Genomic DNA, 23,888 nt, shown 5'->3' on the forward strand with positions numbered 1-23,888 from the left:
ATACTTCAGTGGAGATGTAAAATGCACAGCCTTGGGGCACCTGGGTGGCTCAGTGGGTTAAGGCCTCTGTCTTCGGCTCAGGTTGTGATCTCAAGGTTCTGGGATGGAGCTCCATGTCGGGCTCTCTGCTTGGGGGGGAGTCTGCTTCCTCCTCTCTCTCTGCCTGCTTCTCTGCCTACTTGTGATCTCTGTCAAATAAATAAATGGAATCATTAAAAAAAAAATTCACAGCCTTTCTACAATCTGGAGAATTCTGGATGATTAAACATATCTGGTCTCAAAGGTTTTGGATAAGTTATTATAAACTCTTAACAACAGCTATCAAGTTTTGGGCATCTGCTTTGCAGCAGATAGAGTCCTAAGATTTTAGATGCATTTTCATCATTTTAATTTGACAGATTGTCCAAGCTTGACCCCACCTCCTGTCTTTTCAGCTCACTTTCTAGTACCCCAATTCCTCCAATCAATGGAGTGGATCCTTCTCCCCTTTTTACTGGCGGCCCTGTCTTCTCTCCTCAGCCAGCTTAAATTCTTCAACTACCATGCTGTAATGACTCACTTCAGAACCCCTGAAACCCCTTGCCCCTCTCGCCTTGTCACTCTTGCTTAGCAAAACCACAAGCCTCTGCCTATATCAGAACGGTTGACTGTGTCTAGCGAAAACCTCCAACTGTGCTGACTGGCCTCATTTTGAGTTCGTGATCATTAACCCTTACGTGGGCCCTTCATGTTGCCTGCCCTGTCACAGTATGTTCCCGAAGTCCACTCACTCTCCTGCTCTCCTCGGCGAGTTCATACTCTCTTCACCCCACCACCTCTCGGCCGCTCACTGGGCTTCCTCGTTCTCTAAGAAATTCGAGCGAACCAGCCCCAGATGTCCACGGACTCCCGCCCCCATATCAACCCACTGCCGGCATCCGCACCCACCTCTCTGCCCTTCGCCTGTTGGCCCAGATCCCTGTGCACCCACCCAGAGCAGATCCCTCGCGCTCCTCAAGCACATCCTTCTGGCAACGATCTCTCCTCCTTCGCACATCAGCAATGTTCACTCACCAGATCATTACACAGCTGGGCGTCCGTGCACAAGCCTGTTTCCCCTCCTACAGCCGTGTCCCTCCTCCACCCGCCATGGGCGAGCCTTCAAAATAAGGGTGAGACAGGCTCCCCATTTCGCTGTGGGTGCTGGGCGCTAGCCCAAAGGTCCTGCCTGCTCTGCAGTCACTTCTCCCCCTCCCAGCCACGCTAGCTCCTTTGCTCTTGGCTCTCCAACATGCCTGGCATACTCCTGCCCTCTGGCCTTTGTACTGGCCTTTGCGTCTGCCTGGAACATTTTGTCTCCTGATATCTGCACGGTTCACTCCCTCACTAACTTCAAAACTTTGCCCAAGCATCACCTTTTCAATGAGGCTTACCCTGTCTGCCTCTGTCTACACTACATAGAACTGCAACTTATTCTCACCTCACAGATCCCCTTTGGGACTCTTACCCTGCCCTCCTGTTGGCACATAGAACGCCAACAGAGCATATATTGATTTGATTGTGTGGCTGGTGTGTTGTTCGCTCCCCTCCCCTCTACCCTTGCTAGACTACAAGCATCACAAAGCCAAGCAGCATCATTCCATTCCCCGATGTATCCCAAACACCTACAACAATGTCTGGCACACAGTAGGTGTTCAGAACATGTTGAATGAAAATGGCATTGTACTTAAACTTCACAATAACCTTAGGAGCGAGGTTTTATATTATCCTTATTTTAGAGATACAGGCTGAGAGAGGTTTTAGAAAGGTGCCCACGGTCACACCACAAGAAAGGGGAGACAGCGAAGAACCCAGTCTTTCTGACTCCATAGTCTGACTCCCAAATGGCCCTACCATGTGGCCTTCCTCCATTGTGCCTGCCTCGGAGCTTGCAATACGTGTTGAATTTACTTCTACCATAGATAAACCACCATCCAGAGCCACCATCTTATGTCCCCTTGGGACAAATGACAGTTGGTAGTTTTCAATCTAAGATCAAATGCTACTCAATTTCCTTCCATACTCCGGAAGACAACAGGCCAAAAAGCCAACCAAAGGGACTGGTTTTCACTCATGTATGTATTCACTCATTCAGTGTGGATTTATTGAGGCTGTCCTGCTGAGCACTGGCGATGGGGAGGCAATCAGTAGACCAAATTTCTCTCTAACCCACCAGGAAGGAAGAAATGCCATTGTCCTTTTTTGGAACTCAATCCACAGATGAAAGATGATCTTTCCTTTAAATCTATCAGAGCTAATGGCGCTCTCCTCAGCCCAGGAAGAGCCCCCTGGTCTCACCCCTGTCCTAAGGCCTCCATCCGCAGCAGAGTCAAGGAGGCAAGTCTGCCGGGGCGGGGGCGGGGGCGGGGGCGGGGCCCAATGGGTCTACAAAGTTACAGGGTCCATCAGTTGCTCATTCTGAATAGCCTTGTGCTGGAATTCGGAAGGAATCTGTGTAGAGCTCAAGATGAGGCTCAGTTTGGCTTCAGGGACTATGTTAATTAAATTAATTATCTCTAGAAGAAACACTTAGAGCTATTTAAGCCCAAACAATAGATACTTGTTCTCGCTTCTAATAGGATGCCTGGTTCAGAGTTCTTTTGGTGAGCTGAAGACAATGCCACAAGCAGATATTCAAGGAAGCCCCCCCTTCCCCTTTGCTCTCTCTGTGCCCTTAGTGGAGGCTTTCAGAGAGGAGGGTTGCCGCGGACTGCCGGCAAGATGGAAGTGTCCAGAATCTACAGGATTGACCTCCGTGGCTTTCCTGACTTTCCAGGCTCCTCTGCATCTTGCATGTCCGTCATGAGCCGTGGACCCCGAGTCACACAGCCTTGCCTGCATAGTCTGCATTTCCAGGAAAAAGGGGAATTACCCTAAAGAAAAAGATGTCGCCCCCTTTGTCTTACATTCTCCCTGCCTCATTTCCTCCTAATGTTTCCTTGTTTTCAAGAACTCCAGGTTTTGTTGTTGTTGTTGTTTTTAATGTATACCTGCCTCATTGCAAAAACAGGAAAAAAAAGTTTGATTTGGCTCATTTGTTCCATCCTATCTGTTCTATTTAAAATTGCAGCGAAATAAGTGAAGTAGGTCAACATCTCCTTCAAGCCCCGACTCTTTCCCGCATTCCTCACATCCAGCAAGGCCGTGCAACTTGTTACTTGAGAAAGAAGTACGGGGCTGGGGGTTCCCTTACCCCTCAAAATCCACTCTTCAGACTGGTGTATTACCATTCATTGTGCATCATTCCTTTGGGGGAAAGCTTTGATACCATGGGCTCTTTTTTTTTTCCCCCATTACTGAAAGGGAGAATGTTTCAAGCTTTTCCATGCTATGCTATGCCCTCCTCCCTGAGCCATTCCTCTGAATTCAATTTACCCTCAACAGAGCCATAAATGGCCTCTGTTCTTTGGTGGCTCTTGCAGTGCCCAGTGGACATAGCACGTAGCAGACAGCCCTGAAGGCAGTCACTCTGACAGACTGATGGACAATGACGCTATTAAGTGTCCTAGGGGCTGTGTTTGCCAGACTGAGTACAAAATAAGGACCAGAACTTGCCCAATTAGCTTCCAATAAAGATGATGTGCAACAGCTCAGCTGGCCACAGCTCGGGCACCAGGTAGAACAGGTCCCACACAACTCGGACTGGAGGCATCATTTAGAGAGTAGGACTTGGTAAATTGTGCTAACTCCACTCATGAACTACAGTGATAGGTAATAATGACACTCAGGATTATTTTAAATCTCCCTTTGGTATATTCTAATCATTACTAATGGGCAACAGAGAAAAGAAGAAAAACAGATTTTATCTTAGGTAGTTATTTAAAGAAAAAAAGTTCCATTTCAATTAAAATCTCATGACTAATTGTTAATATCTGTCCCTCTTTTTTTTTTTTTTTATTCTGGCATGACCCTGACTTCTAAACTATTTGGCAAAAACGTTCTTTGAACGCACAGTAAAATTCCTTTTCAACATCATTTGCATGCAGGTAACAATCAAGAGAGTAGACCAATTGCAAATGGCCAGTGTTTAAAGTTTTTCTAACCTGCCTTGGTACCATTTGCTTCATACCCTAACAAGAATGACTAGAACACCATCCCCTTCTACAGGTAAGGAAGCAGAAATCTAGTAAAACTCAAATGTCAAAGTGAGGATGGTCACAGATTACCCTGAGACAAACCTTAATTCTGAGCTGCGAAACTTTAATGGAGCCCGCATGCTCCCTATTTTCTAACATTAACTATCTTAGGATACAGATGAGTTTCCACATTTGAAAACAAGTTCTGCAGAAGAGAAAAGAGATGAGGTAAATATGTAATACTGGTCATCAGACTCCGCTTTCCACTTGTAAACGCCTAGTCAAGTTACTCAGCACACACACATTCTCACATTACGACATAAATTTGGATTAATGAAGACGAAGTTTCATTGTTACACTCACTTGAAAAATGAAACAAACAAACAAACAAAAAAAAAAAAACAACCAAACAAAAACCCTTCGATAATTCCAGGAAAGAATAGTCTGTGGTTGGAAAAGAGCATTGCACTCTCCGGACTACCTTCAAAACTCTATTTCCAGCGAACACAAAAAGGATAGAAATGTTGATGCTGTTTTTTTCTTTCCTGTGTTTTTTTCTCTTAGGACGAACTGTGTGTGGTCTAAAGTCATGACCTGCCAGAGATTTACATATTTTTTTCAAAGTAGACTCTGGCCTTTGTCTATCTCTCTTCCCATCCCATAATACTATTACCTTTTATCAGCCCCATCCGGGAAGTACACTACTTTATTGAAATCAAGGGTCAAGCTCAATACTTGAATGTGTGAGAGATTTTTATGACAGTGTCTCTATTTTTCGTTTTGGCCTACATTTATAATCTACTGATGAGTTCCCTCACAGATGTCTGTTCAAAGGTCCCACTGCCCTTCTTTTCATTCTGAAGGGGTCTGGAGACTGTAATTTCTTTTTCTTTTTCTTTTTCTTTTTTTTAAGATTTTGTTTATTTATTTGACAGACGGAGATCACAAGTACGCAGAGCGACAGGCAGAGAGAGGCGGGGAGGCAGGCTCCCCACTGAGCAGAGAGCCCGATGTGGGGCTCGATCCCAGGACCCTGAGATCATGACCTGAGCTGAAGGCAGAGGCTTTAACCCACTGAGCCACCCAAGCACCCTCGGAGACTGTAATTTCTTAACAGTGGCTGGTTAGGAGTGGCCAAGCTTCTCAGTGGACACACAGAACCGTGGGAGAAACGAAGGACATTTCCTAGGGTCAAAGTTGCCAGGTAATGCCAGCCATATATTAAAACAAATATGGCTACAAAATTTACTTATTCACTTGACAAATATTTCTCGAGGACTTATCATGGGTCAGGCAATATTCTTGGTGCTGGGAATGTAGTGCTGGGATTTAAATTGGCCAACGTCCTCAATTTCATGGGGCTGAAAATCTAATGGGAGACATACCAAATGACAAAAATATAAATAAGATTGATGCAGACACTGCAGAGTATAATCAAGAAACTACAGCAGGGAACCGACTGGATAGCGGGGTTAATTCAGACTGAGTTGTTGGGAAAGGTTTCACTGATGGAGATGTTGGTGCTGAGGGCTGAATGACAAGAAAAGTTAGTCATTCCAGGCAAAGGCAACAGGAATAAAGGACCCCTGAGGAGAACTAAAATTTGCCGTTTTGAATAACCAGAAAAGACCAGGTAGGGGTGCCTGGGTAGCTCAGTGGGTTAAAGCCCCTGCCTTGGGCTCCGGTCATGATCTCAAGGTCCTGGGATCGAGTCCCGCATCGGGCTCTCTGCTCAGCAGGGAGCCTGCTTCCTCCTCTCTCCCTGCCTGCCTCTCTGACTACTTGTGATCTCTATCAAATAAAAATAAATAAAATCTTAAGAAAGAAAAGACAAGACCAGGTATTCAGACTGGAGTAGGTGAGACCAGGCGCTGGGAAGGAGGAAGTGAAGGTGAAATGTAGGCAAGGAACAGCTTACAGAGGAATTGGGGAAACAGGTTAAGGGCAGTGATTCCCCTAAGAACTGACAGAAGGTAATGGACAGAAGGTAATTGGACAAAAGTGAAAACAACGATATGGAGAGAGATTCAAGTAGGGAGGATGTATTTCCAAGGGGGTGTAAGGGGAGTAGGGGAACTGAGGGGGAAAACCACTCCTGCATTCTTGTCTCAGATATCGGAGTGAAAGGAGAAGCCACACACTGACTGTGGAAGAAGACTGAGAAAGGATAGTTTCACAGGGAGAAGACCAAGAGTCCTGCGTTGGTCATTTCACATGTGAAATGCCTGTTTTGTTATTCAAGCAGAGACGTGTGAAACTGGCATGTGGCTGTCTCCACTTCCAGCTCAGTGGCCAGGTCAGAGCTGGCCATGTGAACTTGCACCGAAACCACGGATTAGAGGAGAGCGGGCGTGAAAAAAGAAGGGCACGAGCCAAGTCCTGGACCTGAAGCCTCCTCCAAGCCTTCCAGCGTCTGGGGAGTAAGGGCAGGAGCCGGAGCTGAAGGATCAACTTTAGATCCAGTAACTGGAAGAGCGCGAGGTCAGGAGGCAGGAAAGGACAGCGCAGAGAGGATGGAATGCTCGGCTGAGTCCCTGCCCCAGAGTGACAGAACCAACCGCTGACTGGGCACAGTGGGGTGGGTAACCTAGGAGCGGGGAGAGCTCCAAAACCTTATTAGGGTCTGCGGACGTCAGCTGCAATGGGAGCAAGCTTCTGAGAGGCATTTTGTGACAGATGAGAGACGCGCCAGAAAGGGGTATGAGGTCCGGGGAGGATTTCGTTTTGTTTAAACATGGGAGGAGGATGTGAATGCGTGTACACTGATGAAAAGATCTGGTCGTGAGAGGCGGCCAGTGCCGGACACTTCAGAGGGACGTGAAGGTATGGCAAAGAAATTTTGGACAGCAAGAGAACACAGGTTACGTTTGAAGCAGAGTCACAACTCCCGGTGGCTGACGATTTGACATTTGTGGGAATGAGCTAAAAATGAAATTAGCACGGGTTGTAGGTTCTTCTCCAGCCGCATTCAGCTGCTAGGTGTCGGCAGTCGGGGACAGCTATGTTTAAAACACACTGAGACTCCAGGGTGACTAAGACAGAGGGAGAGCAGATGAAGGAGCTGCTGTAATTACAAAGCAGCAGATGCTAATGACGGGCTCTGATAAGTTGAATCCCCTATGCAATACGGGTGTTTATTAAATGTTTGATGAATAACACAGATCTGAAATCGAGCTTAATCATTTCCTAGAAGAGCAAGTTTCTTCAGCGTCCTTGGCAGAAATAGAGAAATGATCCTTTATGTCCAGGTTTTCATTATAACTTTTGTCAAGTGTGTAAAATCGCACCTGGCGATGAATAACCACTCAATGCATGTTAGTTTCAGTTCCACTTTCCAAGCACAGTTTCTTTTCCTCCTCCAGTGACTCAACGACCATTTCTTCGACACTCAGTCTGTGCCAGGCACTGTACCAAGTGCTAGAGAAAAAATAACAAGGCAAACAGGGGGATGCTCTGAAGGCATATCTGGGAACACAGAAATCATACAAATAACTACACTTCATATTTAAGTTCAGTCATAATAAACACTATAAAGTGTTATACAAAATAGAGATGTTGGAATTCGATTTCTTAAACTTTCAGTTAAACTTTTGTGAAAATGTTCAAAGAATCAGAAGTTTAACATTCTGATTTATTCTTCCTGAGTATGAAAAAATACTAACTCAAAATAAAAATCTAAAACACAAGAAAAGTCTATTCACATAAAAGAGGTCAACAGAGTTGGAAAGCACTGTTATATTGATTCCAAAAATAGACCACACTGTCTACTCTGCTAGATTCAGAATGCATTTTTTTGAGAGTTGGGCTCAATGTTACAGTTCCTTAAGAAATATTTTTTAAGCTTAAACTTTAGGCCAGGCATCGTGCTAAGTGATGAAAAAGGCAAAAACAGCCCCTGGCATGTGGGGGCTGGCTTGTTACTATCGGCGAGACCTTGGTGTTCTCCTGCTGAACATAAACTGAATCTCACAGAACACCACTATTAGGCATCCGTGACCCTGATGAAATGAGACAACAGATAAGCACTCTTCATAATTTTGTCTAAGGATGGACAAAAAGCCACAGTGCAAAGCACAAATTCCAAACACTCCCCTCTCTCCCCTACTACTGGTCACTGCTGCTTTTTAACCTGTTCCCGCTTTAACTTTGCTTCATTCTTCCCTCCTTCTAAACAAGATCCAATCATAATATCACCCCACTTCCTGAGGGAATCTAAATCCAGAGCAAACTGTTGCTTCCTTGACCTCTTCCAAATTACCTGAGTCTAAATCCTATTCAAGTCCTTTCAGTGCTGTCTGATTGAAATACCCTCACTGATTCCCCATTGTGTGTGCTCTGGTTTCAACAAGCAACAACCCCCATTTTGTTCAACTCCTACTCATCCTGGTGGTTTTGGGTTGGGTGGCATTGCCAAGGGAACACATGTATTATGTTCTTTAATCCTCAGAGCTCTTTCTTGAAACAGGTGGTCTCAAAAATCCATTTTACACGAGACACAGAGCTGTTAGGTAACATCCTCAAGGTCACACAGCTAGAAGGTGATGTCAGAGTTAGATTCCAGGTTTGATTCCAGAAATTCTTTGATCCAAAATTGTTAGAATGCTAGTCTTTCCGTTAAAGGGCAAAACCATTTCTCTACACCTCCATTCCTTCTCTCTTACCTATTATTTGGTCTTACTGCTAGAATAATGAGTTACTAAACTAAGGAATAACAACGGAGCTTATTTGGGATGATTTCAGGGTCAGAAGGAGCATTATCAATGACAGATTGCTCAGGTCCATTCCTTTTCCAAAAACCCTTCAGTAGCTTCTGATTGTAGTTTAAATTTCAGCATGATACACGTCTCTTCTTCCTTTCCTAGCCTTCTCTTGATGCTTCCTCATAATCTATTAATTTCACATCTAATTACTATATACCAGACCATTTCCCCCTATTTTCCATCATGGAGAACCCATTTTTGTGGTTGGCAGTGTGTGCGTGTGTTTGTATGTCTGTAGTTGACACAATGTTGCATTAGTTCCAACTGTACAGCTTAGTGATCTCACAACTCTGTGATGCTATGAACATAGCAGCAAGGAGCAAGCGCAGCTCCCGTCTGTCACCCTACAGTGCTACTACAATACCACCGACTTTATTTTCTGTGCTGGACCTCCCATCCCAGTGACTTGTTTCTTTTTTTTTTTTTTTTAAAGATTTTTATTTATTTGTTAGAGAGAGAGATACAGAGCGCAAGCACAGGCAGACAGAGTGGCAGGCTAGAGGCAGAGGGAGAAGCAGGCTCCCTGCCAAGCAAGGAGCCCGATGTGGGACTCGATCCCAGGACGCTGGGATCATGACCTGAGCCGAAGGCAGCCGCTTAACCAACTGAGCCACCCAGGCGTCCCCAGTGACTTGTTTCTTGACTGGAAGCCTGGACCTCCCACTTCCCTTCACGGATTGTGCCCATCCCCCCACCTCTGACCTCTATGTCAACTATTTGTTCCCTTATTTCTCAGAACCTCTTGGTTTTTTAATGCACCGTATTCATAACCGTCTCTGCGCATGTCTGTTAAGTTTCAACTGATCCTTCAAAATCACCTTTACTCTCTCTGCTGCGGACCTCACTTAACTTCCCACTCAATACGAGATGTATTGCTCTTTTGCAGCCCGGCCAGGCCGTGTAATTCCCCTGGCTGTTACCGCATCACGTGACACGGCTTTCTTCGCTGGACTCAACTCTTCAGAAGCAGAGATGGTATTTCCTTTAATACCCTTTGCCCTTGGCACAATATCTGGGAATGGGCCAGCTTCATACATTGTTTGAACCCTTTCTTCACCAAACCAATTTTTTTTTTTAAAGATTTTATTTGAGAGAGAGAGATCACAAGCAGACAGAGCAGCAGGCAGAGAGAGGAGGGGGAAGCAGAGCAGAAAGCCTGATGATGGGGACGCAATCCCAGGACCCTGAGATCATGACCTGAGCCAAAGGCAGAGGCTTAACCCTCTGAGCCACCCAGGTGTATTAAGAAGAATAACTCAATTTCATTAGTAACATATTTCTAGCTCTCTTACCTGCAAATCTACATTAATCATTTAGTAAACTGTGCATTAGCCCAATGAGGGGCAACTGGTTTTCAGACTACTCTCCTAAGATCTACTGGTGGATTGGAAGATAACTCAACTGGATTTTTTTCTCACTCAGAAAGGGAAGCTTAACAGGTCTTTAGATTACATAAGTGTCATCTCTTAGAAGTACCCTTTAATACACTTTTTTAATGCATTAAAAAAAAAAAAAAACCCAAGATTTTATTTGAGAGAGTGAGTGAGCGCACAAGTGGAAGGAAGGGACTGGGGAGAGGGAGCAGCAGACTCCCAGCTGGGAAGGGAGTAGGACTCAGGGCTCAATCCCAGGACCCTGGGATCATGATCTGAAATGAAGCCAGATGCTTAACCAACTGAGCCACTCAGGTGCCCCTCAATACTTTTTTTTTTAAGGAAGCCTTCATCTGCTATTCCAGGCCACAGTTTACATGATTTGGGGACACTGTAATAACAAATCTCTTCAGTAACTAGCAGGAAAGGAAATACTAATAACAAAAACAAAAGAAGTTTCACAATACAAGGATTACTCTATGGAAGCAAACTGAAGAGAATGAAAAATAGCAACTTCTTTCGTGCCTTCTGAACTTTGAACTGATGCCAAAAAAAAGGAGGAGGAGGTATCTCTTAAAGCTGAATTTATAGTTGTTGGAAGTAACAAAGTCATATAGATAGTATGAGATAACTGAAACAACTTATTTCACCTGCGTAAGTGTAATAGACAATCCTATGAAGAAAAGTCTACTACCAGGGCTGCATTTAATAGTAGATTTAACATACTGAGCTGGACTCCTTTGCTTTAAGAAAACAGATTCAGTTATCATCTATTTTAAACTGTTAAAATTGGAATCAAAGAAAACACAGTTGACCTGGCATTAGAATGGCAATAATAAACTTGTAAAATGTTTCCCTCTTTTGTTTTTGAGAAAAAGATACCTTTGAAAGGCAATTTTGTGAGTAGATGGATTTGCTGTGATAGTAAATTCTACCTTACTTGAATTATTTTTGACATTCCCTTGGATTTGCTTTCAAGACTTCAACAATTAGATCTGGCAGTTTCAAAAAGTTCAAAGGCTTAAGCCTTTTCATGTTGAAGAAAACAAAATAACCATTTTGTCAAAACAAACATGAAAATAAAACTCTGAAATCTAAAATAAAATTCTGAAATCTAAATTGTTATTCCAAGGCAAAACTACTACCATCTCTGGTCAACACTCTGAATTATTTAAAAGCAAGAATCATTTTTTATTCCTTCTATTTTAAACTATTTCAATATTCCCCCAATCAATTTTAGACTTCACCCAAAGGCATACTTGGAATACATTCTAACATACTATTTAAACTTCTAGATTTCAACATTGGCAGCTCCTGTATTTCATCTTCTTAATGAAAAACATTCTCCAGAGGATTTTGATTGATTTAATGAATTTCATTTGTGGTGTTAATACAAATTCATCCCAAGAATGCAACTGTGATACGTAAATCAGAGTAGTTTAATGGAGGAACCACAGAGATAACCAAGAAATTCTTCGTGTTCACCCATTTATGTCTGGAAATATGGCATTCAATTATAACACATTCGAAGCACACGGATAGGGGCTACACACTGCTGGGAGAACAGAGTTAAGACAACTGTCAGAGTTAGTAATCCTACAACATCAAAATGCTGTATCTTCACTGATGGCCGCTTCTTCAAGAAGAGAACTCCAAACTAATTTAAGTTTCTGACAGTGCTCCAGGCATTCGAAGGAAAAGCACATTCATAAAAGTATTTAAAATTCTGTGATTTTTAAAGTTTATAGTCTTATCAAAGATATATCTAAAACTGATACTTTAAAGTGTTAAATTTTCAAACTATGCAAGAACAAGTTCTTAAATGAGAGATTCTGGTTAAAGGGCTTTCAATCAGTAAAAACCATTTTAGACCCTCTAACTTCCTGCAATTGAATGGTGAACACACTTGAAATTCATATGATACACAATTTTCTTCTGCAATCACAGTCTAGAGCCATAATGCCATTATTACTGATGCCAATAACTAAACTTCGGGTCTTTCCTGTCATTTCTCAGGCACCTGCCTGTCAATTACCCTCAACTGGCAGCCTGCTGGGCGGCCAGCTCCTTGAGCGTAGAGTTTTTAGTTCCAACATTTCCATTCATTACATCAGCCAGCCACTATTTCCTCCACGACCCTTTCAAATTCCTTGTAACTTCACAGAGCTTCCCAAAGTATAACATGTTTAAAAGAATGACAAACTGAAGTTGAATAATTCTGATCTCTAGTGAATATTAACTGTCAAACATTCCATTTTTATATTGTCATTCATTATCAAGACTTGCTATCCATGCGGAGGCAGAACTAGAGTGGCAAGTCTATGGAGAATTGGTTTGCCACATAGCTGAGCAATGGTGCGCAGACTACACTTCATTATCCCCAAGCATTTGTTATGTAAGGGAACATTACGTGCAGTTTATGCGCACAGATCTATAGAAAATGTAAAGTCGGGTTCGCTGAAATTAATGTTGCTACACATTACAGTTAGCTCACGCTTTTAAATAAAAAGGGAAATTAATGGTAAGGAAACAGGATATAGTTAAGTTAGCCTTACATTATTCACTGTTTGCTTGGAAAATGCAATGAGAACACACACATACAAATCGGTATTTGTAGACCTGCCTTTGTAATTTAAAATGTTAATGAAATGTAAATTTTTTCAATACAAAATTCATGAATGTTCATCTCTAAGCTACATTGTGTCCAACCTTGTTGGAGTCCTTTTTTTATTTTATTAGTACCGAAAGTCCCTCATTGTCCATTTCTCTTCCATCTCACCACCACCAAAGAAAATACACTTGACAATCACAATCAGAGTGGTGACAGTAAAACATAAAATAATTTTAATTTAGAAAACAACACACCCCTAGCATTTTTTGTAACAAAATCAAGTTTTTGGGTTCCAAGCTATTTATCATGAAGAGAATGTGTTTAATTTGATGTGAAGTTGGCTACCCAGCAGTCTAGTCAGGCTGCAGAATGTTTAACTCAGGGCCTGGTAGGCTGCCAGCCATTCTGAATGTTTTCACACGGACCAGCAATAAATAATTAAACGTTTAAGTCACAGTTCTCAGGTTAGGCAGTAGACAGAGCTAAGATTTCCTCACTCCTGGAGATAAGAAATTTGGGGGATTTTTTTGGCCCAAAAATTCGCTTTGGGTGATAGTCTTTCAGTTACACAAAACCAATCTTGATAATGCTTTCTGGATTTCAAATAATTACTTTTAGGACTTTTTCTTTTTAATCGCTAAGTTTGCAAAAAAACTCTATTTATAGCATTTTTTGCAGGAAAGACCCCACCCACATTTGTGAACGAGAGATTGAGAGATCGCATGACTGGGGTTTTAGTCCTGCTACTGTCACTAACCATCTAGGCGTGTATAAGAGGTTAGAATGGGAAGGGAAGGTATCTTATCATAATTGAGAACGTTTTTCAAAACACATGTTCTTTCCTCTCCTCCCAGTTCCAACGGGTGGGGGTGGGGGGGTGGGGGGGTGGGCGTATAGTCATGTATATTTGAAAAAACAGAAACACTCCCCAGTTGATTCTAATGCATATTCCCATAGGACACCTTTAGGGTTTCTTCCAGCTCTGAAATCCCACATTTTTAAACAATGGATGTGCGGTATGGCTAAAGAGCAAGACCCATTACTGACAGAACTGGAAAAGAAGATAGTGCTTTTCTATATACAGCCTTTCTTAAAGCTCTTTCTAGCCTCAATGCTGACGATTTTGATAATATTTACAAGCATGCCAAGCATTTATAAATAAGCTATCTCATCTTTGCCCTAAGCAGTATACAGAACAAATACTAGTCAATCAAGGCAGAGGGGTTGATCTCTTACACTTACATTCTGTTACAAAACTACCTTCCAGCAGGTAGTAATGTATTTTACACAGAAGATGAACTTTGAATGAGAGCTGGCTTATCAGTTTATAAAACTTAGAATACTTTTGTTAAATTTTAGTTATATAATAATTTCACAAAAGTTTTTAGTCCATTCTGGATGCTCAAAGTAAAACTACACTACTTATTTTTTGCTTACATGAACAGAGAAGGTTTGCCTACCTCTTCAGGTCAGGGTGTCCAAGTGTAGGAATCCTAAAGTTTAAAGTAATGTAAAAGTCACTTTCAATGGATTAATACCACTTTGGGGGGAAAAAGAAAAGCTCTCAGTATATAATACAAAAATAATTATGTTTCTTACTTCTCACTAACTTTTACCTATAATTAATTCTTATCTATTTTCCTCATTCTTACAAATTCTCAATTTTAGTATTATGGCATGAAAAAATCATAGCATTTATAAAGAAACCATTGCAAAAAACAGATATGCCAGGCTGAAGATACAAATTCATTCTGGGGTGCCTGGGTGGCTCAGCGGGTTAAGCCCCTGCCCTCAGCTCAGGTCATGATCCCAGGGTCCTAGGATAGAGTCCCGCATCAGGCTCTCTGCTCAGCAGGGGGCCTGCATCTCTCCCCCCCACCCCCCCACCCTGGGTCTGCCTGCCTCTCTGCCTACTTGTGATCTCTCTCTGTCAAATAAATAAATAAAATCTTAAAAAAAAAAAAGATACAAATTCATTCCTATACTTTTTGACTTTAGCCTTTAAGCTATAGATAATTAATTTTAAAAGCTTTAAAAATATTACAGGGGAAAAAAAAACCACCCAGAAATATGGGTTTACCAAGACTTTGGAATGTAAGACAAAAATTCTTACCAGATGTGGTCTGGAAATTGAGATTTTATCTATGGAGCACAGTAGTTGACAAGCATCTTTTGGGAAAACCATCTAATGAAAAGGTACCATAAATACAGAAATTAAGGATTTCCTTTTCTGATGTTCTTTATAAATTTCATATTTCCCACTGGTAGCAGAATGCCTTTGGAATTTATGCTTCTTGTCCAGATCATTCAACATTAAAGAACTATTAGAGTTTTTACTGATGTAATTAATTAACTGTTTTGAGAGAAACAGTCATTCCTTGTCTCCAAATAATGCAGGCTTGTCCTTTTAACACTTGAGATACCTCTCTAGTGATCAATTTTAAATCTGTTCAGACTTGGATAGCAATTTTTCTTCAGAGGTTCCATATTATTTTTGACATTTCTTATTTAGAATGTCTAAAATTTCTTCCAGTTATATCAGTGCAGTATTCGTGCTGATTAAAAAACAAAACAGAGCGAAGCCATACACATTAATCGCAGACTGTCAGAATACTGCAGACTGCTCAAAGCGTATGTATGGTTGGGCCACAAAGGTACTCCTTAGTACCTTCGAGGTACTGCCACTAAGCAAATCCCTTCACTGGTTCAAGACATGTCAAATTCCTTCTGCTCAGACAGGATATTTGAACTTTATAGTAAAGGGAGTCTTCAAAGTCTAGAATGGGATACCAAGTAAGGAGCATAGAACTAAAACCTTCAACTTGACACTCCAGTTAACATCCTTAGCACCCAGTGACACACCAGCAAGGAAATTTGAGTGCACTAATCCTCACCACCAAAGAACTGGTTCATCCACAGGGCCTCCTTTAAGGGACAACGCAAGGTCGTAAGGTATAAAAAGTACAGTGCTAGAAGAATTCAAAAAGAGGATGGGGGGGGGGGCGGTAAGAGAGAACCATGTCTTTGCCAGCTGAGAAAGAGTTTTTCACTTTTTTAAGGGCCCTGTATTAGTCAATGAGGTAATCTATGGTATGCAGCCTGAGCTCCAAAAAGTGGGTGGTCTTTGCAGAGGGAGGTGCTCACTCACTCTACCTCTGGCCAGAGCCAGTTCCTGCAGCTGGACCGAAGGCAGCCCACAGACTACACTCGGCACATTTCTTCATTTCTCACTTGAGTGCCCTTCTTTAGTTCCCTTTCAACTGCCCACTTTATATCGGCTTCATTACACCACCGCTCCATTTGTAATGTAAATTGGGAAACTCGGGGAAGTTTTTCTTTTGGCCTTGTCTACGGAAGAATACGGAGAGGTATTCAAAACGTATTAACACAAATCAATGGCACCAATAAAAGCAAAATCTCCTTAGCAACATAATCTTGATTGCAAAAGGAGAACTGAGAGCATTTAGCAGAACAGTGGCCCACATGGAATACGCATTTGTCTGGAAGAATCCAGCACAAAGCCTAAAAGAGAGATTTTGAAAAAATCCAAAATTAACTCACAGGGAACAGTTACTCTTTTTTTCAAAAGTACACAATTGGCTACATTAAATCTATCGTGTGCTTTTGGCTCAGCAACATTGTATCACACCACTTTGCAAACTGAAATTACAACACCCTGCATGCTTCACATGAGTTACAGGGTGTTTTTTGTTTGTTTTGTTTTTTGAGGGTTTTTTTTTTTCTTCCTTGATTTCTTTAGTAAAGCAAACAAAAAAGTCTCAAGAAATATTCATCTCACACACAATGCAAAGAAAATTGAATGGCTACCTAACAATATCTGAGACTGTAGGTACAAAAGGTTGGGCTATCTTTTTAAGGCTTTCTGTGCTGGGTTCTAAGATAGTAATGCCTGACAGCGGTAATGGTATTTTTGCTTAGGTCTCCATTTGTGAAAAAGGAAACTGAATACACTTCTGAGAACTCTCATATTTTTCTCGTCAGAATGAAAAAAAGAAGTGAATGAAAGAACAGGAATTCAGAAAATAAGGAATCAATTCTTTTAAAACTACAATATTGAGATGATTCAAGGAAAAAATTCATTCACAAACACAAAAATTTCCCTCAGTTTTTAAATGTTTCAAATAGGATTGTCCTTTTGTATTTTAACTAAAGCAATCCAGGTGATTGGGGATGAAAGTATCTTTACTGCCTAACAAAAACTGAGTTACAATTTATCTTAGAATGAAGTGTGTGTGCATGTGTCTGTGTTGCACTTACATGTATTTTCCCCCATATATGTGGAATTATTTCTTAAAAGTTTTGCACTAGAATCTGAGTCAATCAAGTAAAACATTTTTTGAAAAAGTAAAAGTATGTGTGACAAAGTTACTTGAAAGAATACAAAAGATAAACTTTAAATACTGCTAAATAATGTGTATTTATAGGAGTAATGCTTAGAATTATTTCTGCCTCCCCCTGAAAGTTTAAAAACCAATGCTAAACCTAAAGAAGATAATTGAGAACCCTATTTTCAAAGCTGTATTGGCTTTTAAAACTTAGGGACAACTTAAATAAGATCTTTGGAGGAAAAAAAGTAAGTTGTACCATTTTTCTATTTTTTCTAACTATGTGCAAGTTTATGAATACACAAATACAAAAATTTATTATTCATGGTTCCTAAACTTATATTCATAATGTCAATTATTTTATTCCCAGATATTTGTAGAGATCCTCCCTACAGAAGAAGTATCTCTGTGTGTATTCATTCATATGGTCATTTCAACAGACATCATTATTTTGGCCAATTTCTTTAAAAGTGATTTGTTCTCTAAGTACCAGGCTCTCTTTTCCAACTTCAACTAAATTGGCTTAACATTTTATTTAATACAGTCTTTAAAGACCAAATGCTGCAAATTAGCCCTCATTTTAGTTTCAAACACAGAACCATGTACTGAAGTCACACACCAACCAACTCACTTAACAACAAAAACTCAACTAGCCAAAGTCATCAAGCAAAGTAAAAAAGATTCTCCTAGTTCAAATTAGAAACCCATTTGTTTACTAGAAAAGCCTTGTCAATTAAGAATTGATTTTATAAGACTAAACATACTGCAACATACCTGAGACCAAAAACCAAACCACCTTAAACATAACCCATCTACACATTTCTTCACAATTATGAAGGCCAAGAAATTCTTAGCTACCCCCCAAAATCTTAACACAGATGTTTGACAATGGTGTTAATTTCTTAAATGAAAGAAAACATGATACATATCTTTAAAATTCAACTGTATATTTTACTTTTTTTTAAATTTTCATTTTTTTTAATGTTACTAGACTTACCTTTATGTAACTAGAATTACCTGAAAACATAATAGCGACCCTGACTTGGTCTGCATAACTGCTCACCCACCATAAGTTTCTGATTATTTTATTCAAGAACTATTCCATGGTTACTAAGGATTTTAGGAATAAATTCCTAGTGTTTTTTTAAAAAATTGTCACACTTACATTATAAAAGATAAAAGAATACTTTATTCAAGGTAGCTTCCCGTTATCTTCTCAAAGGACATGATAGTAGAGAAAAACTCTATCTAGAACAATACTTTTTCTTTAAAAAAAAAAAGTTCCATTATATTACATAAAGAATATATAAAAGGAAGCATAAAGCTCTGTGCAATTCCCCACCATTGCATAATTTTGCCTCTTGTAAACCAAAGTGTAAGATAACAATGTAGTTATTTCTCTCAGCCAGAAGATTCTGCATACCGCTTTCCAATGTCTACCTTGCTTCTACCCCAGCTTCACAATGCTTAACTCTTCAGAGGGGACAAAATGTCATTCATTAGCTCCAACAGATGTAAAAAGAAATAGAGACTTTAAAAGAGCTTTGATAACTTCAAACTCCTGTTTATGAAGACTTCATAGCAATGCCATGAGATTATTGTGATTACCTAATTAAATAAGCTGCTACTAGAAGAGAAAGAAGGAGGTGGTCTTTTATTAGTGCAAAAGGTTTCTTCAGGGAATAGAATGCTCATTCGTTCCTCTAGAACATTTTAAATCCATACAGTATTTATGTCAAGAAAGAACTAGAACCAGTTATACTAAATAACGAACCAGCAGGAGAGATAACAGGAAATCTGCAGTTTGAGAATGTATTACGTATGGTTATATAAGGTCTAACAGAGTAGCCAAAAGACTGATCTGTTACTTGGATTCTCTTAAAGGCTGGATGATTTTCTTTAAAAATAAATACATACAATTTTTACCTATCTGACAAAATCAAGGATGCCTGGTATGGTTAGAGCACTGAAATATTTCTGAGATAAAGCTGAGAAAGCGATATACTATCTATCTATCTTTCATAAAGAGAAAAAAGCAGTCAACTCTTAAATTCAGAGCACCATGTTTATGAAGTAGAGATGTTACTTAAAGGGTGGGGGCATGATTTTGCTTAAGTATCTGAAAGGTAACTATATCTTAAAGAGTCTTACTAGAAAGAAACTCTTCTCAAGTATTATATTTAATGTCTGTGATTTTTAAACATGCAAGTCATTACTATAAATATATATAGGGAGTACTCTCTTTAATTTTAAATGCAAAATTTAATAGTAACTCAGGTTTCTGCTGATTCTGTAAATAAGTCAAAAGAGCTACTCATTCATTTCTACTTTTATACAGGTCTTAGTAAATAACAGCAAAAAAATGATTAAAAAATATGAGGTAGTCACAGTATCTTCCTTTTGTGGAAAAAGATAAATGCAAAGAAGCCATGTAATTTGATAATTTTGCAGAACAGCAGACATAACTTCAAAATCAGGATTAGCATTCTGAACTTCTATTTTCAGTATTGTCTATTAAGGCTACAAACAACCTCTGTTGTTTCAACTTGCCACTGTGGGAGGAAGGGGAATATTGCTCCCTAGTACACAGAATTATGACTAATAATTTAAACAATACTTAGGCTTCTCTTACATTACTACCTAATGAACAGAACAAGATAATAACTCAAGTTTTAAAGACAAATAACTTTCACACCTCAACTTATATAAAAGGCAATTTCCTAAAAATAACATAAAGCTGACTATTATATCTAAAAGTATACTTAACACAACTATACAACTATTATAGGATAATTAATAGTTTGGTTTAGGATTGGTCTTGAGCCTATTCTTTCTGCCATCATATGAGATACAGATCAGTTTTCTTCAGAAATGGTGGTTTGAGAAGCCCCACATGCAAGCATCCTATCATTCTTTTCCTGCAAAGTCTGCGCGGATAAGGTCTGTTGAAAAGGAAAATACCGATTGTTCCATGGCTCCCACGGCAAATTTAAGTTAAGAAATTTTTGAAATCCAAGTACCGCCTTAGCAGAATTGAGAGTGTCACCCATTAATCATTTAATATGACTAACGCACTTTCATTGGCCTTCTAAACACTTAGCTAAGAATACAAAAGAATGGACCATTTGTACTGCGAGCTCTAGGGAAGGAAAACAAAAGGCAGTGGTGAACTATGTCCGCATATAGATGAAGACTCTCTACCTATGTCAGGAGGGTAGCAAAAGCACCCACACTGCTTCAGCAGGATAAGGGAAAGAAAGAGAGTCCAGGACTAGATGTTGGAATTCAGTCAAAGACAGTTTTGAACAGATTGTACTTCTGTTTTAGTACTACTAACCGATACTTGAGCCAAAGCATGTATTTACAGTGAAAATCAGGCATGCAGCTAAACATTGTAACTGTGAAGCAAAATACCGTAAGAGTTAAAACAGTCTATGTACATAACGTTATGTAAGACTACTGTGGTCTGGACGCATGTGACTGTGGACCCAGCGGTCCGTGTAACTATGACTATCATTCTTTCATAACCCAAGATTGGTACGGAATGTTGTCCAAGTTTTATACAGTTTGCTTGTGTCTACTAATACAAAGATGCAATCAGAGGCTGTCTACGAAGAACCATGAAAACACAGCCATGGAGAAAATTGTAGTTCTTCCCGATTTAAAATTATTCAATTATAAAAGTAGTTTTTCTAGTACGAAAAGGAAATTATTGCTTACTATTAAAGGTTTGAACACTTCTTGATTTTAGGCCAAAATTACATGTTTATATTTCAAACGAATGGAACCTAGTCATTAAAGAGTCTTAATAAAGCATCTGAGGACCATTTTCTGTAGGGTAAGGTGACACCCCTGTGAGCAGGGCCTTAGAAGCTAAATGTGTCATTTGAATTTTACTTATAGTCTTTAGGTAGAGTATGTATGTATTTTAACTCAGATATATAACAACAGTGTGTTAAAATATAGTAAGCTTTGAAAAGTAAATGTTTCTACACAAGAATGATGGACTACCTATAAAAAGCCCGTAATATATAAACAAAGACCGTAAGTTATTCACTTAGCCTATGTAAAATCTATACACTAGATTTTCTGCTAATAGTATCTTTTCTTGGCCAGTTTTAAAAGTACCTATGGTTCATGTCTCACAAATTTTAAGTCAAAAAATAGGAACTGGTGCTCGCTTTGGCAGCACATATACTAAAAAAACAGGAACTGAAGAACAATTATCATTTTAAATATTTCCTTTGGAAATGTTTCCTAATGTTCACACAACATAGGCATCTCTGACATTTCTAATTTCCAGTAACATGGGCACTTAGATTCATGAATCAAGAAAGGATAAGCCAGAGGGCTTACTGGGGGCCACTAATAAAAGCCCAAACATGGAACTCTAACTGCTCAAGGCGTAACTGGCTAATCGTAATGTTACATATTAGGCATTCCTGGTTCTTTTCTACATACACATCAGAAATGTAAGAGCGCACATTTCTAAGGAAACTTAAAGTAACTGACATACCTCTCAAAATCAGAAAAGCTTTAAAAGGATTCCTATACCTAAATACTATCAATTGTGAAAATTATCTTATGTTAAATTAGTCTTATGGGAATAATTTTTAAATTAAAATTTTCACAAGACTAGTAACAGGAGAAAATAAATTGTCTAAATAAGTAAAGTTATTCCTATATAAGCTGATCAATACGGTACTCTACAAATTTACAGAATTGTAGATATAGAACACTGTGTTGCAGAGTTTACACAGTTCTATTTTCCTGGTCTCTCTAAATCCTGAGGCAGATTTAGCCTTCTCCAGACAGTAATTTTTCACACTGAAACCATATAGGAATACTAGTTTTTGTAATAGCATTACCTTTAAGTTCCACTACTTTAAGGTGGTAGGACACACCCTGGACACCAGGTCAATAAAGTGAGAAAAGGTTTGAATTTCAGCTCTTCCGAGGAAAAGAGGTCTATAAATTCAAATTGTTAAGTGTTTTGGGGGGTAATGGAAATAATTCTCAGGCGGAAAAAAAAAAAACCACCAAAACTCTAGTTTTTAAGATAGTTCCTTATGTCCAAAATAGAATGTAGGATTTAAGATACTAGAATCCAACTATTCGAATTGATATAGAATTACAGTACTTTGGAGAAGTACAGAGTAATACTTTTAAAAAATACAGGTATATAAATTAATGAAACTGGTATTTAAAAGATTTAATACAAGGAGAAAAGATATTGTATAGTGGTACCAATTCTCAATACAAATTAGTAAGCATAGTTTATATAATTTCAAAAGTTATTCACATTATTGCTAGATACCACAGTTGTATGGAACAAGTTCTTGACACACATTAAAACTTGTATAATTTCACGTTTATAAAAACAAAAATTTACACATAGGCCATTCAGAAATTTAGAAGGTTTTAAAATGCATGGAGATATGTACAACAAAAGGAAGGAAAAAATATGTATGTTTGTCTATGTTTAAAAGAAACTAGCTAATCTGATTCATACTTATATGTCACATTCTTAATCAAAAAAGTATACATAACTGGACTGAAAGCAAACTAGTGGATAAAAACAGTACTAGATCTCTCCTCCATTTCTTAGTAATAATCTGTTCTAAATATCAATGGGGTATTAAACACCAGCTCACTTTTAATTCAAGAACTTTTGCTTTCTTTCAAAAACCTTTCAGAAACATATATCCATTCTGCAATTATGTTAGATTGGGAGAAATATTTTCCTTAGAAATCTTTAAAAGGAGTATTTCCATACTTTTCTATATAAGATTTGATAAACAATAAAAAATAACACAAGTAAGGCCATTATTATCTTGATCAAAAATATACACAGATTGTAATGCTACTATATTTTGTGATCCTGAGCTCTAGAAACCATTAGGTGCATGCATACCATTTGTTATTTGTCTATTCTAATAAAAATAATTTAATCCTGCTTTACTACCTCTGAAGACAGAAATACTTTCAAAAATTTGATAGGTCTTCATAATGTTACAGATATTTCTGCTGTAAACAGAGCGTTAGGAATTGTATGGGAAAGGATATATTAGGTTCCAAAAAGCTAGTAAAGAAAACTTACTATTTTAAAATAATAACTATTTTAAATTTTAAAAAGAAGAAAAATAATACAAAGAGTGTGCTTGCTAGAATAGGTAAGTAGAGCCTTACAAAAGTGTTCTTCTATATTATGGCATTAATAAATAAAAGACTGTGTGTACCTTGGTGATAAAATAAAAAAGGCTGGCCACTTTTTATGCTAATTTCAAATGTATTTTTTCGATAATACAAAAAAGTAATCCTTGAAAATCAGAATACATAACAGAAAAGAGCACAATAACTTAAGTATTAAACATTTGTATGAAATAACTTGCAAAGTTTGACAAAAATGCACACTTAGAACATGCGGTTATTTTAAAAACAAAACAAAACGAAACGAAACAAACAAACAAACAAAAAAAAAAACAGAAAAAAACACCACACGATTCTGTAGAACCAATGTTATGTCACCACCAGGAGAGCACCAAGCAAGGCACCATTGGAAAGACAACATACTTGGAAAGTCTCTATAAATAAAGTAAATGCTAATCTGGTCGAAAAATCGGTGTCTTTGGTAAAAATTCTATGAGGATGACCTGCAGAAGGAGAAAAAAAAAAGTTTTAAAAAGATATAAATAAATTTTTAT

The 23,888-nt window shown here is 39.0% G+C and overlaps 1 protein-coding gene across 2 annotated transcripts in view; it reads right to left on the reverse strand.

Moving 5' to 3' along the window:
* Nucleotides 1-22,367: 22,367 nt before the first annotated feature.
* CHIC2 (cysteine rich hydrophobic domain 2) overlaps nt 22,368-23,888 on the reverse strand; it is a 57,895-nt gene continuing 56,374 nt past the window's right edge. For both annotated transcript variants that reach the window (XM_059383910.1, XM_059383901.1), the window contains exon 6: nt 22,368-23,837. In XM_059383910.1, coding sequence (XP_059239893.1) covers nt 23,787-23,837 — 51 coding nt within the window. In that variant the 3' untranslated portion in view covers nt 22,368-23,786. The remainder of the gene's footprint in view (nt 23,838-23,888) is intronic.

This window comes from Mustela nigripes, chromosome 1, assembly GCF_022355385.1.
Source record: "Mustela nigripes isolate SB6536 chromosome 1, MUSNIG.SB6536, whole genome shotgun sequence".
Taxonomy (NCBI): Eukaryota; Metazoa; Chordata; class Mammalia; order Carnivora; family Mustelidae; genus Mustela; species Mustela nigripes.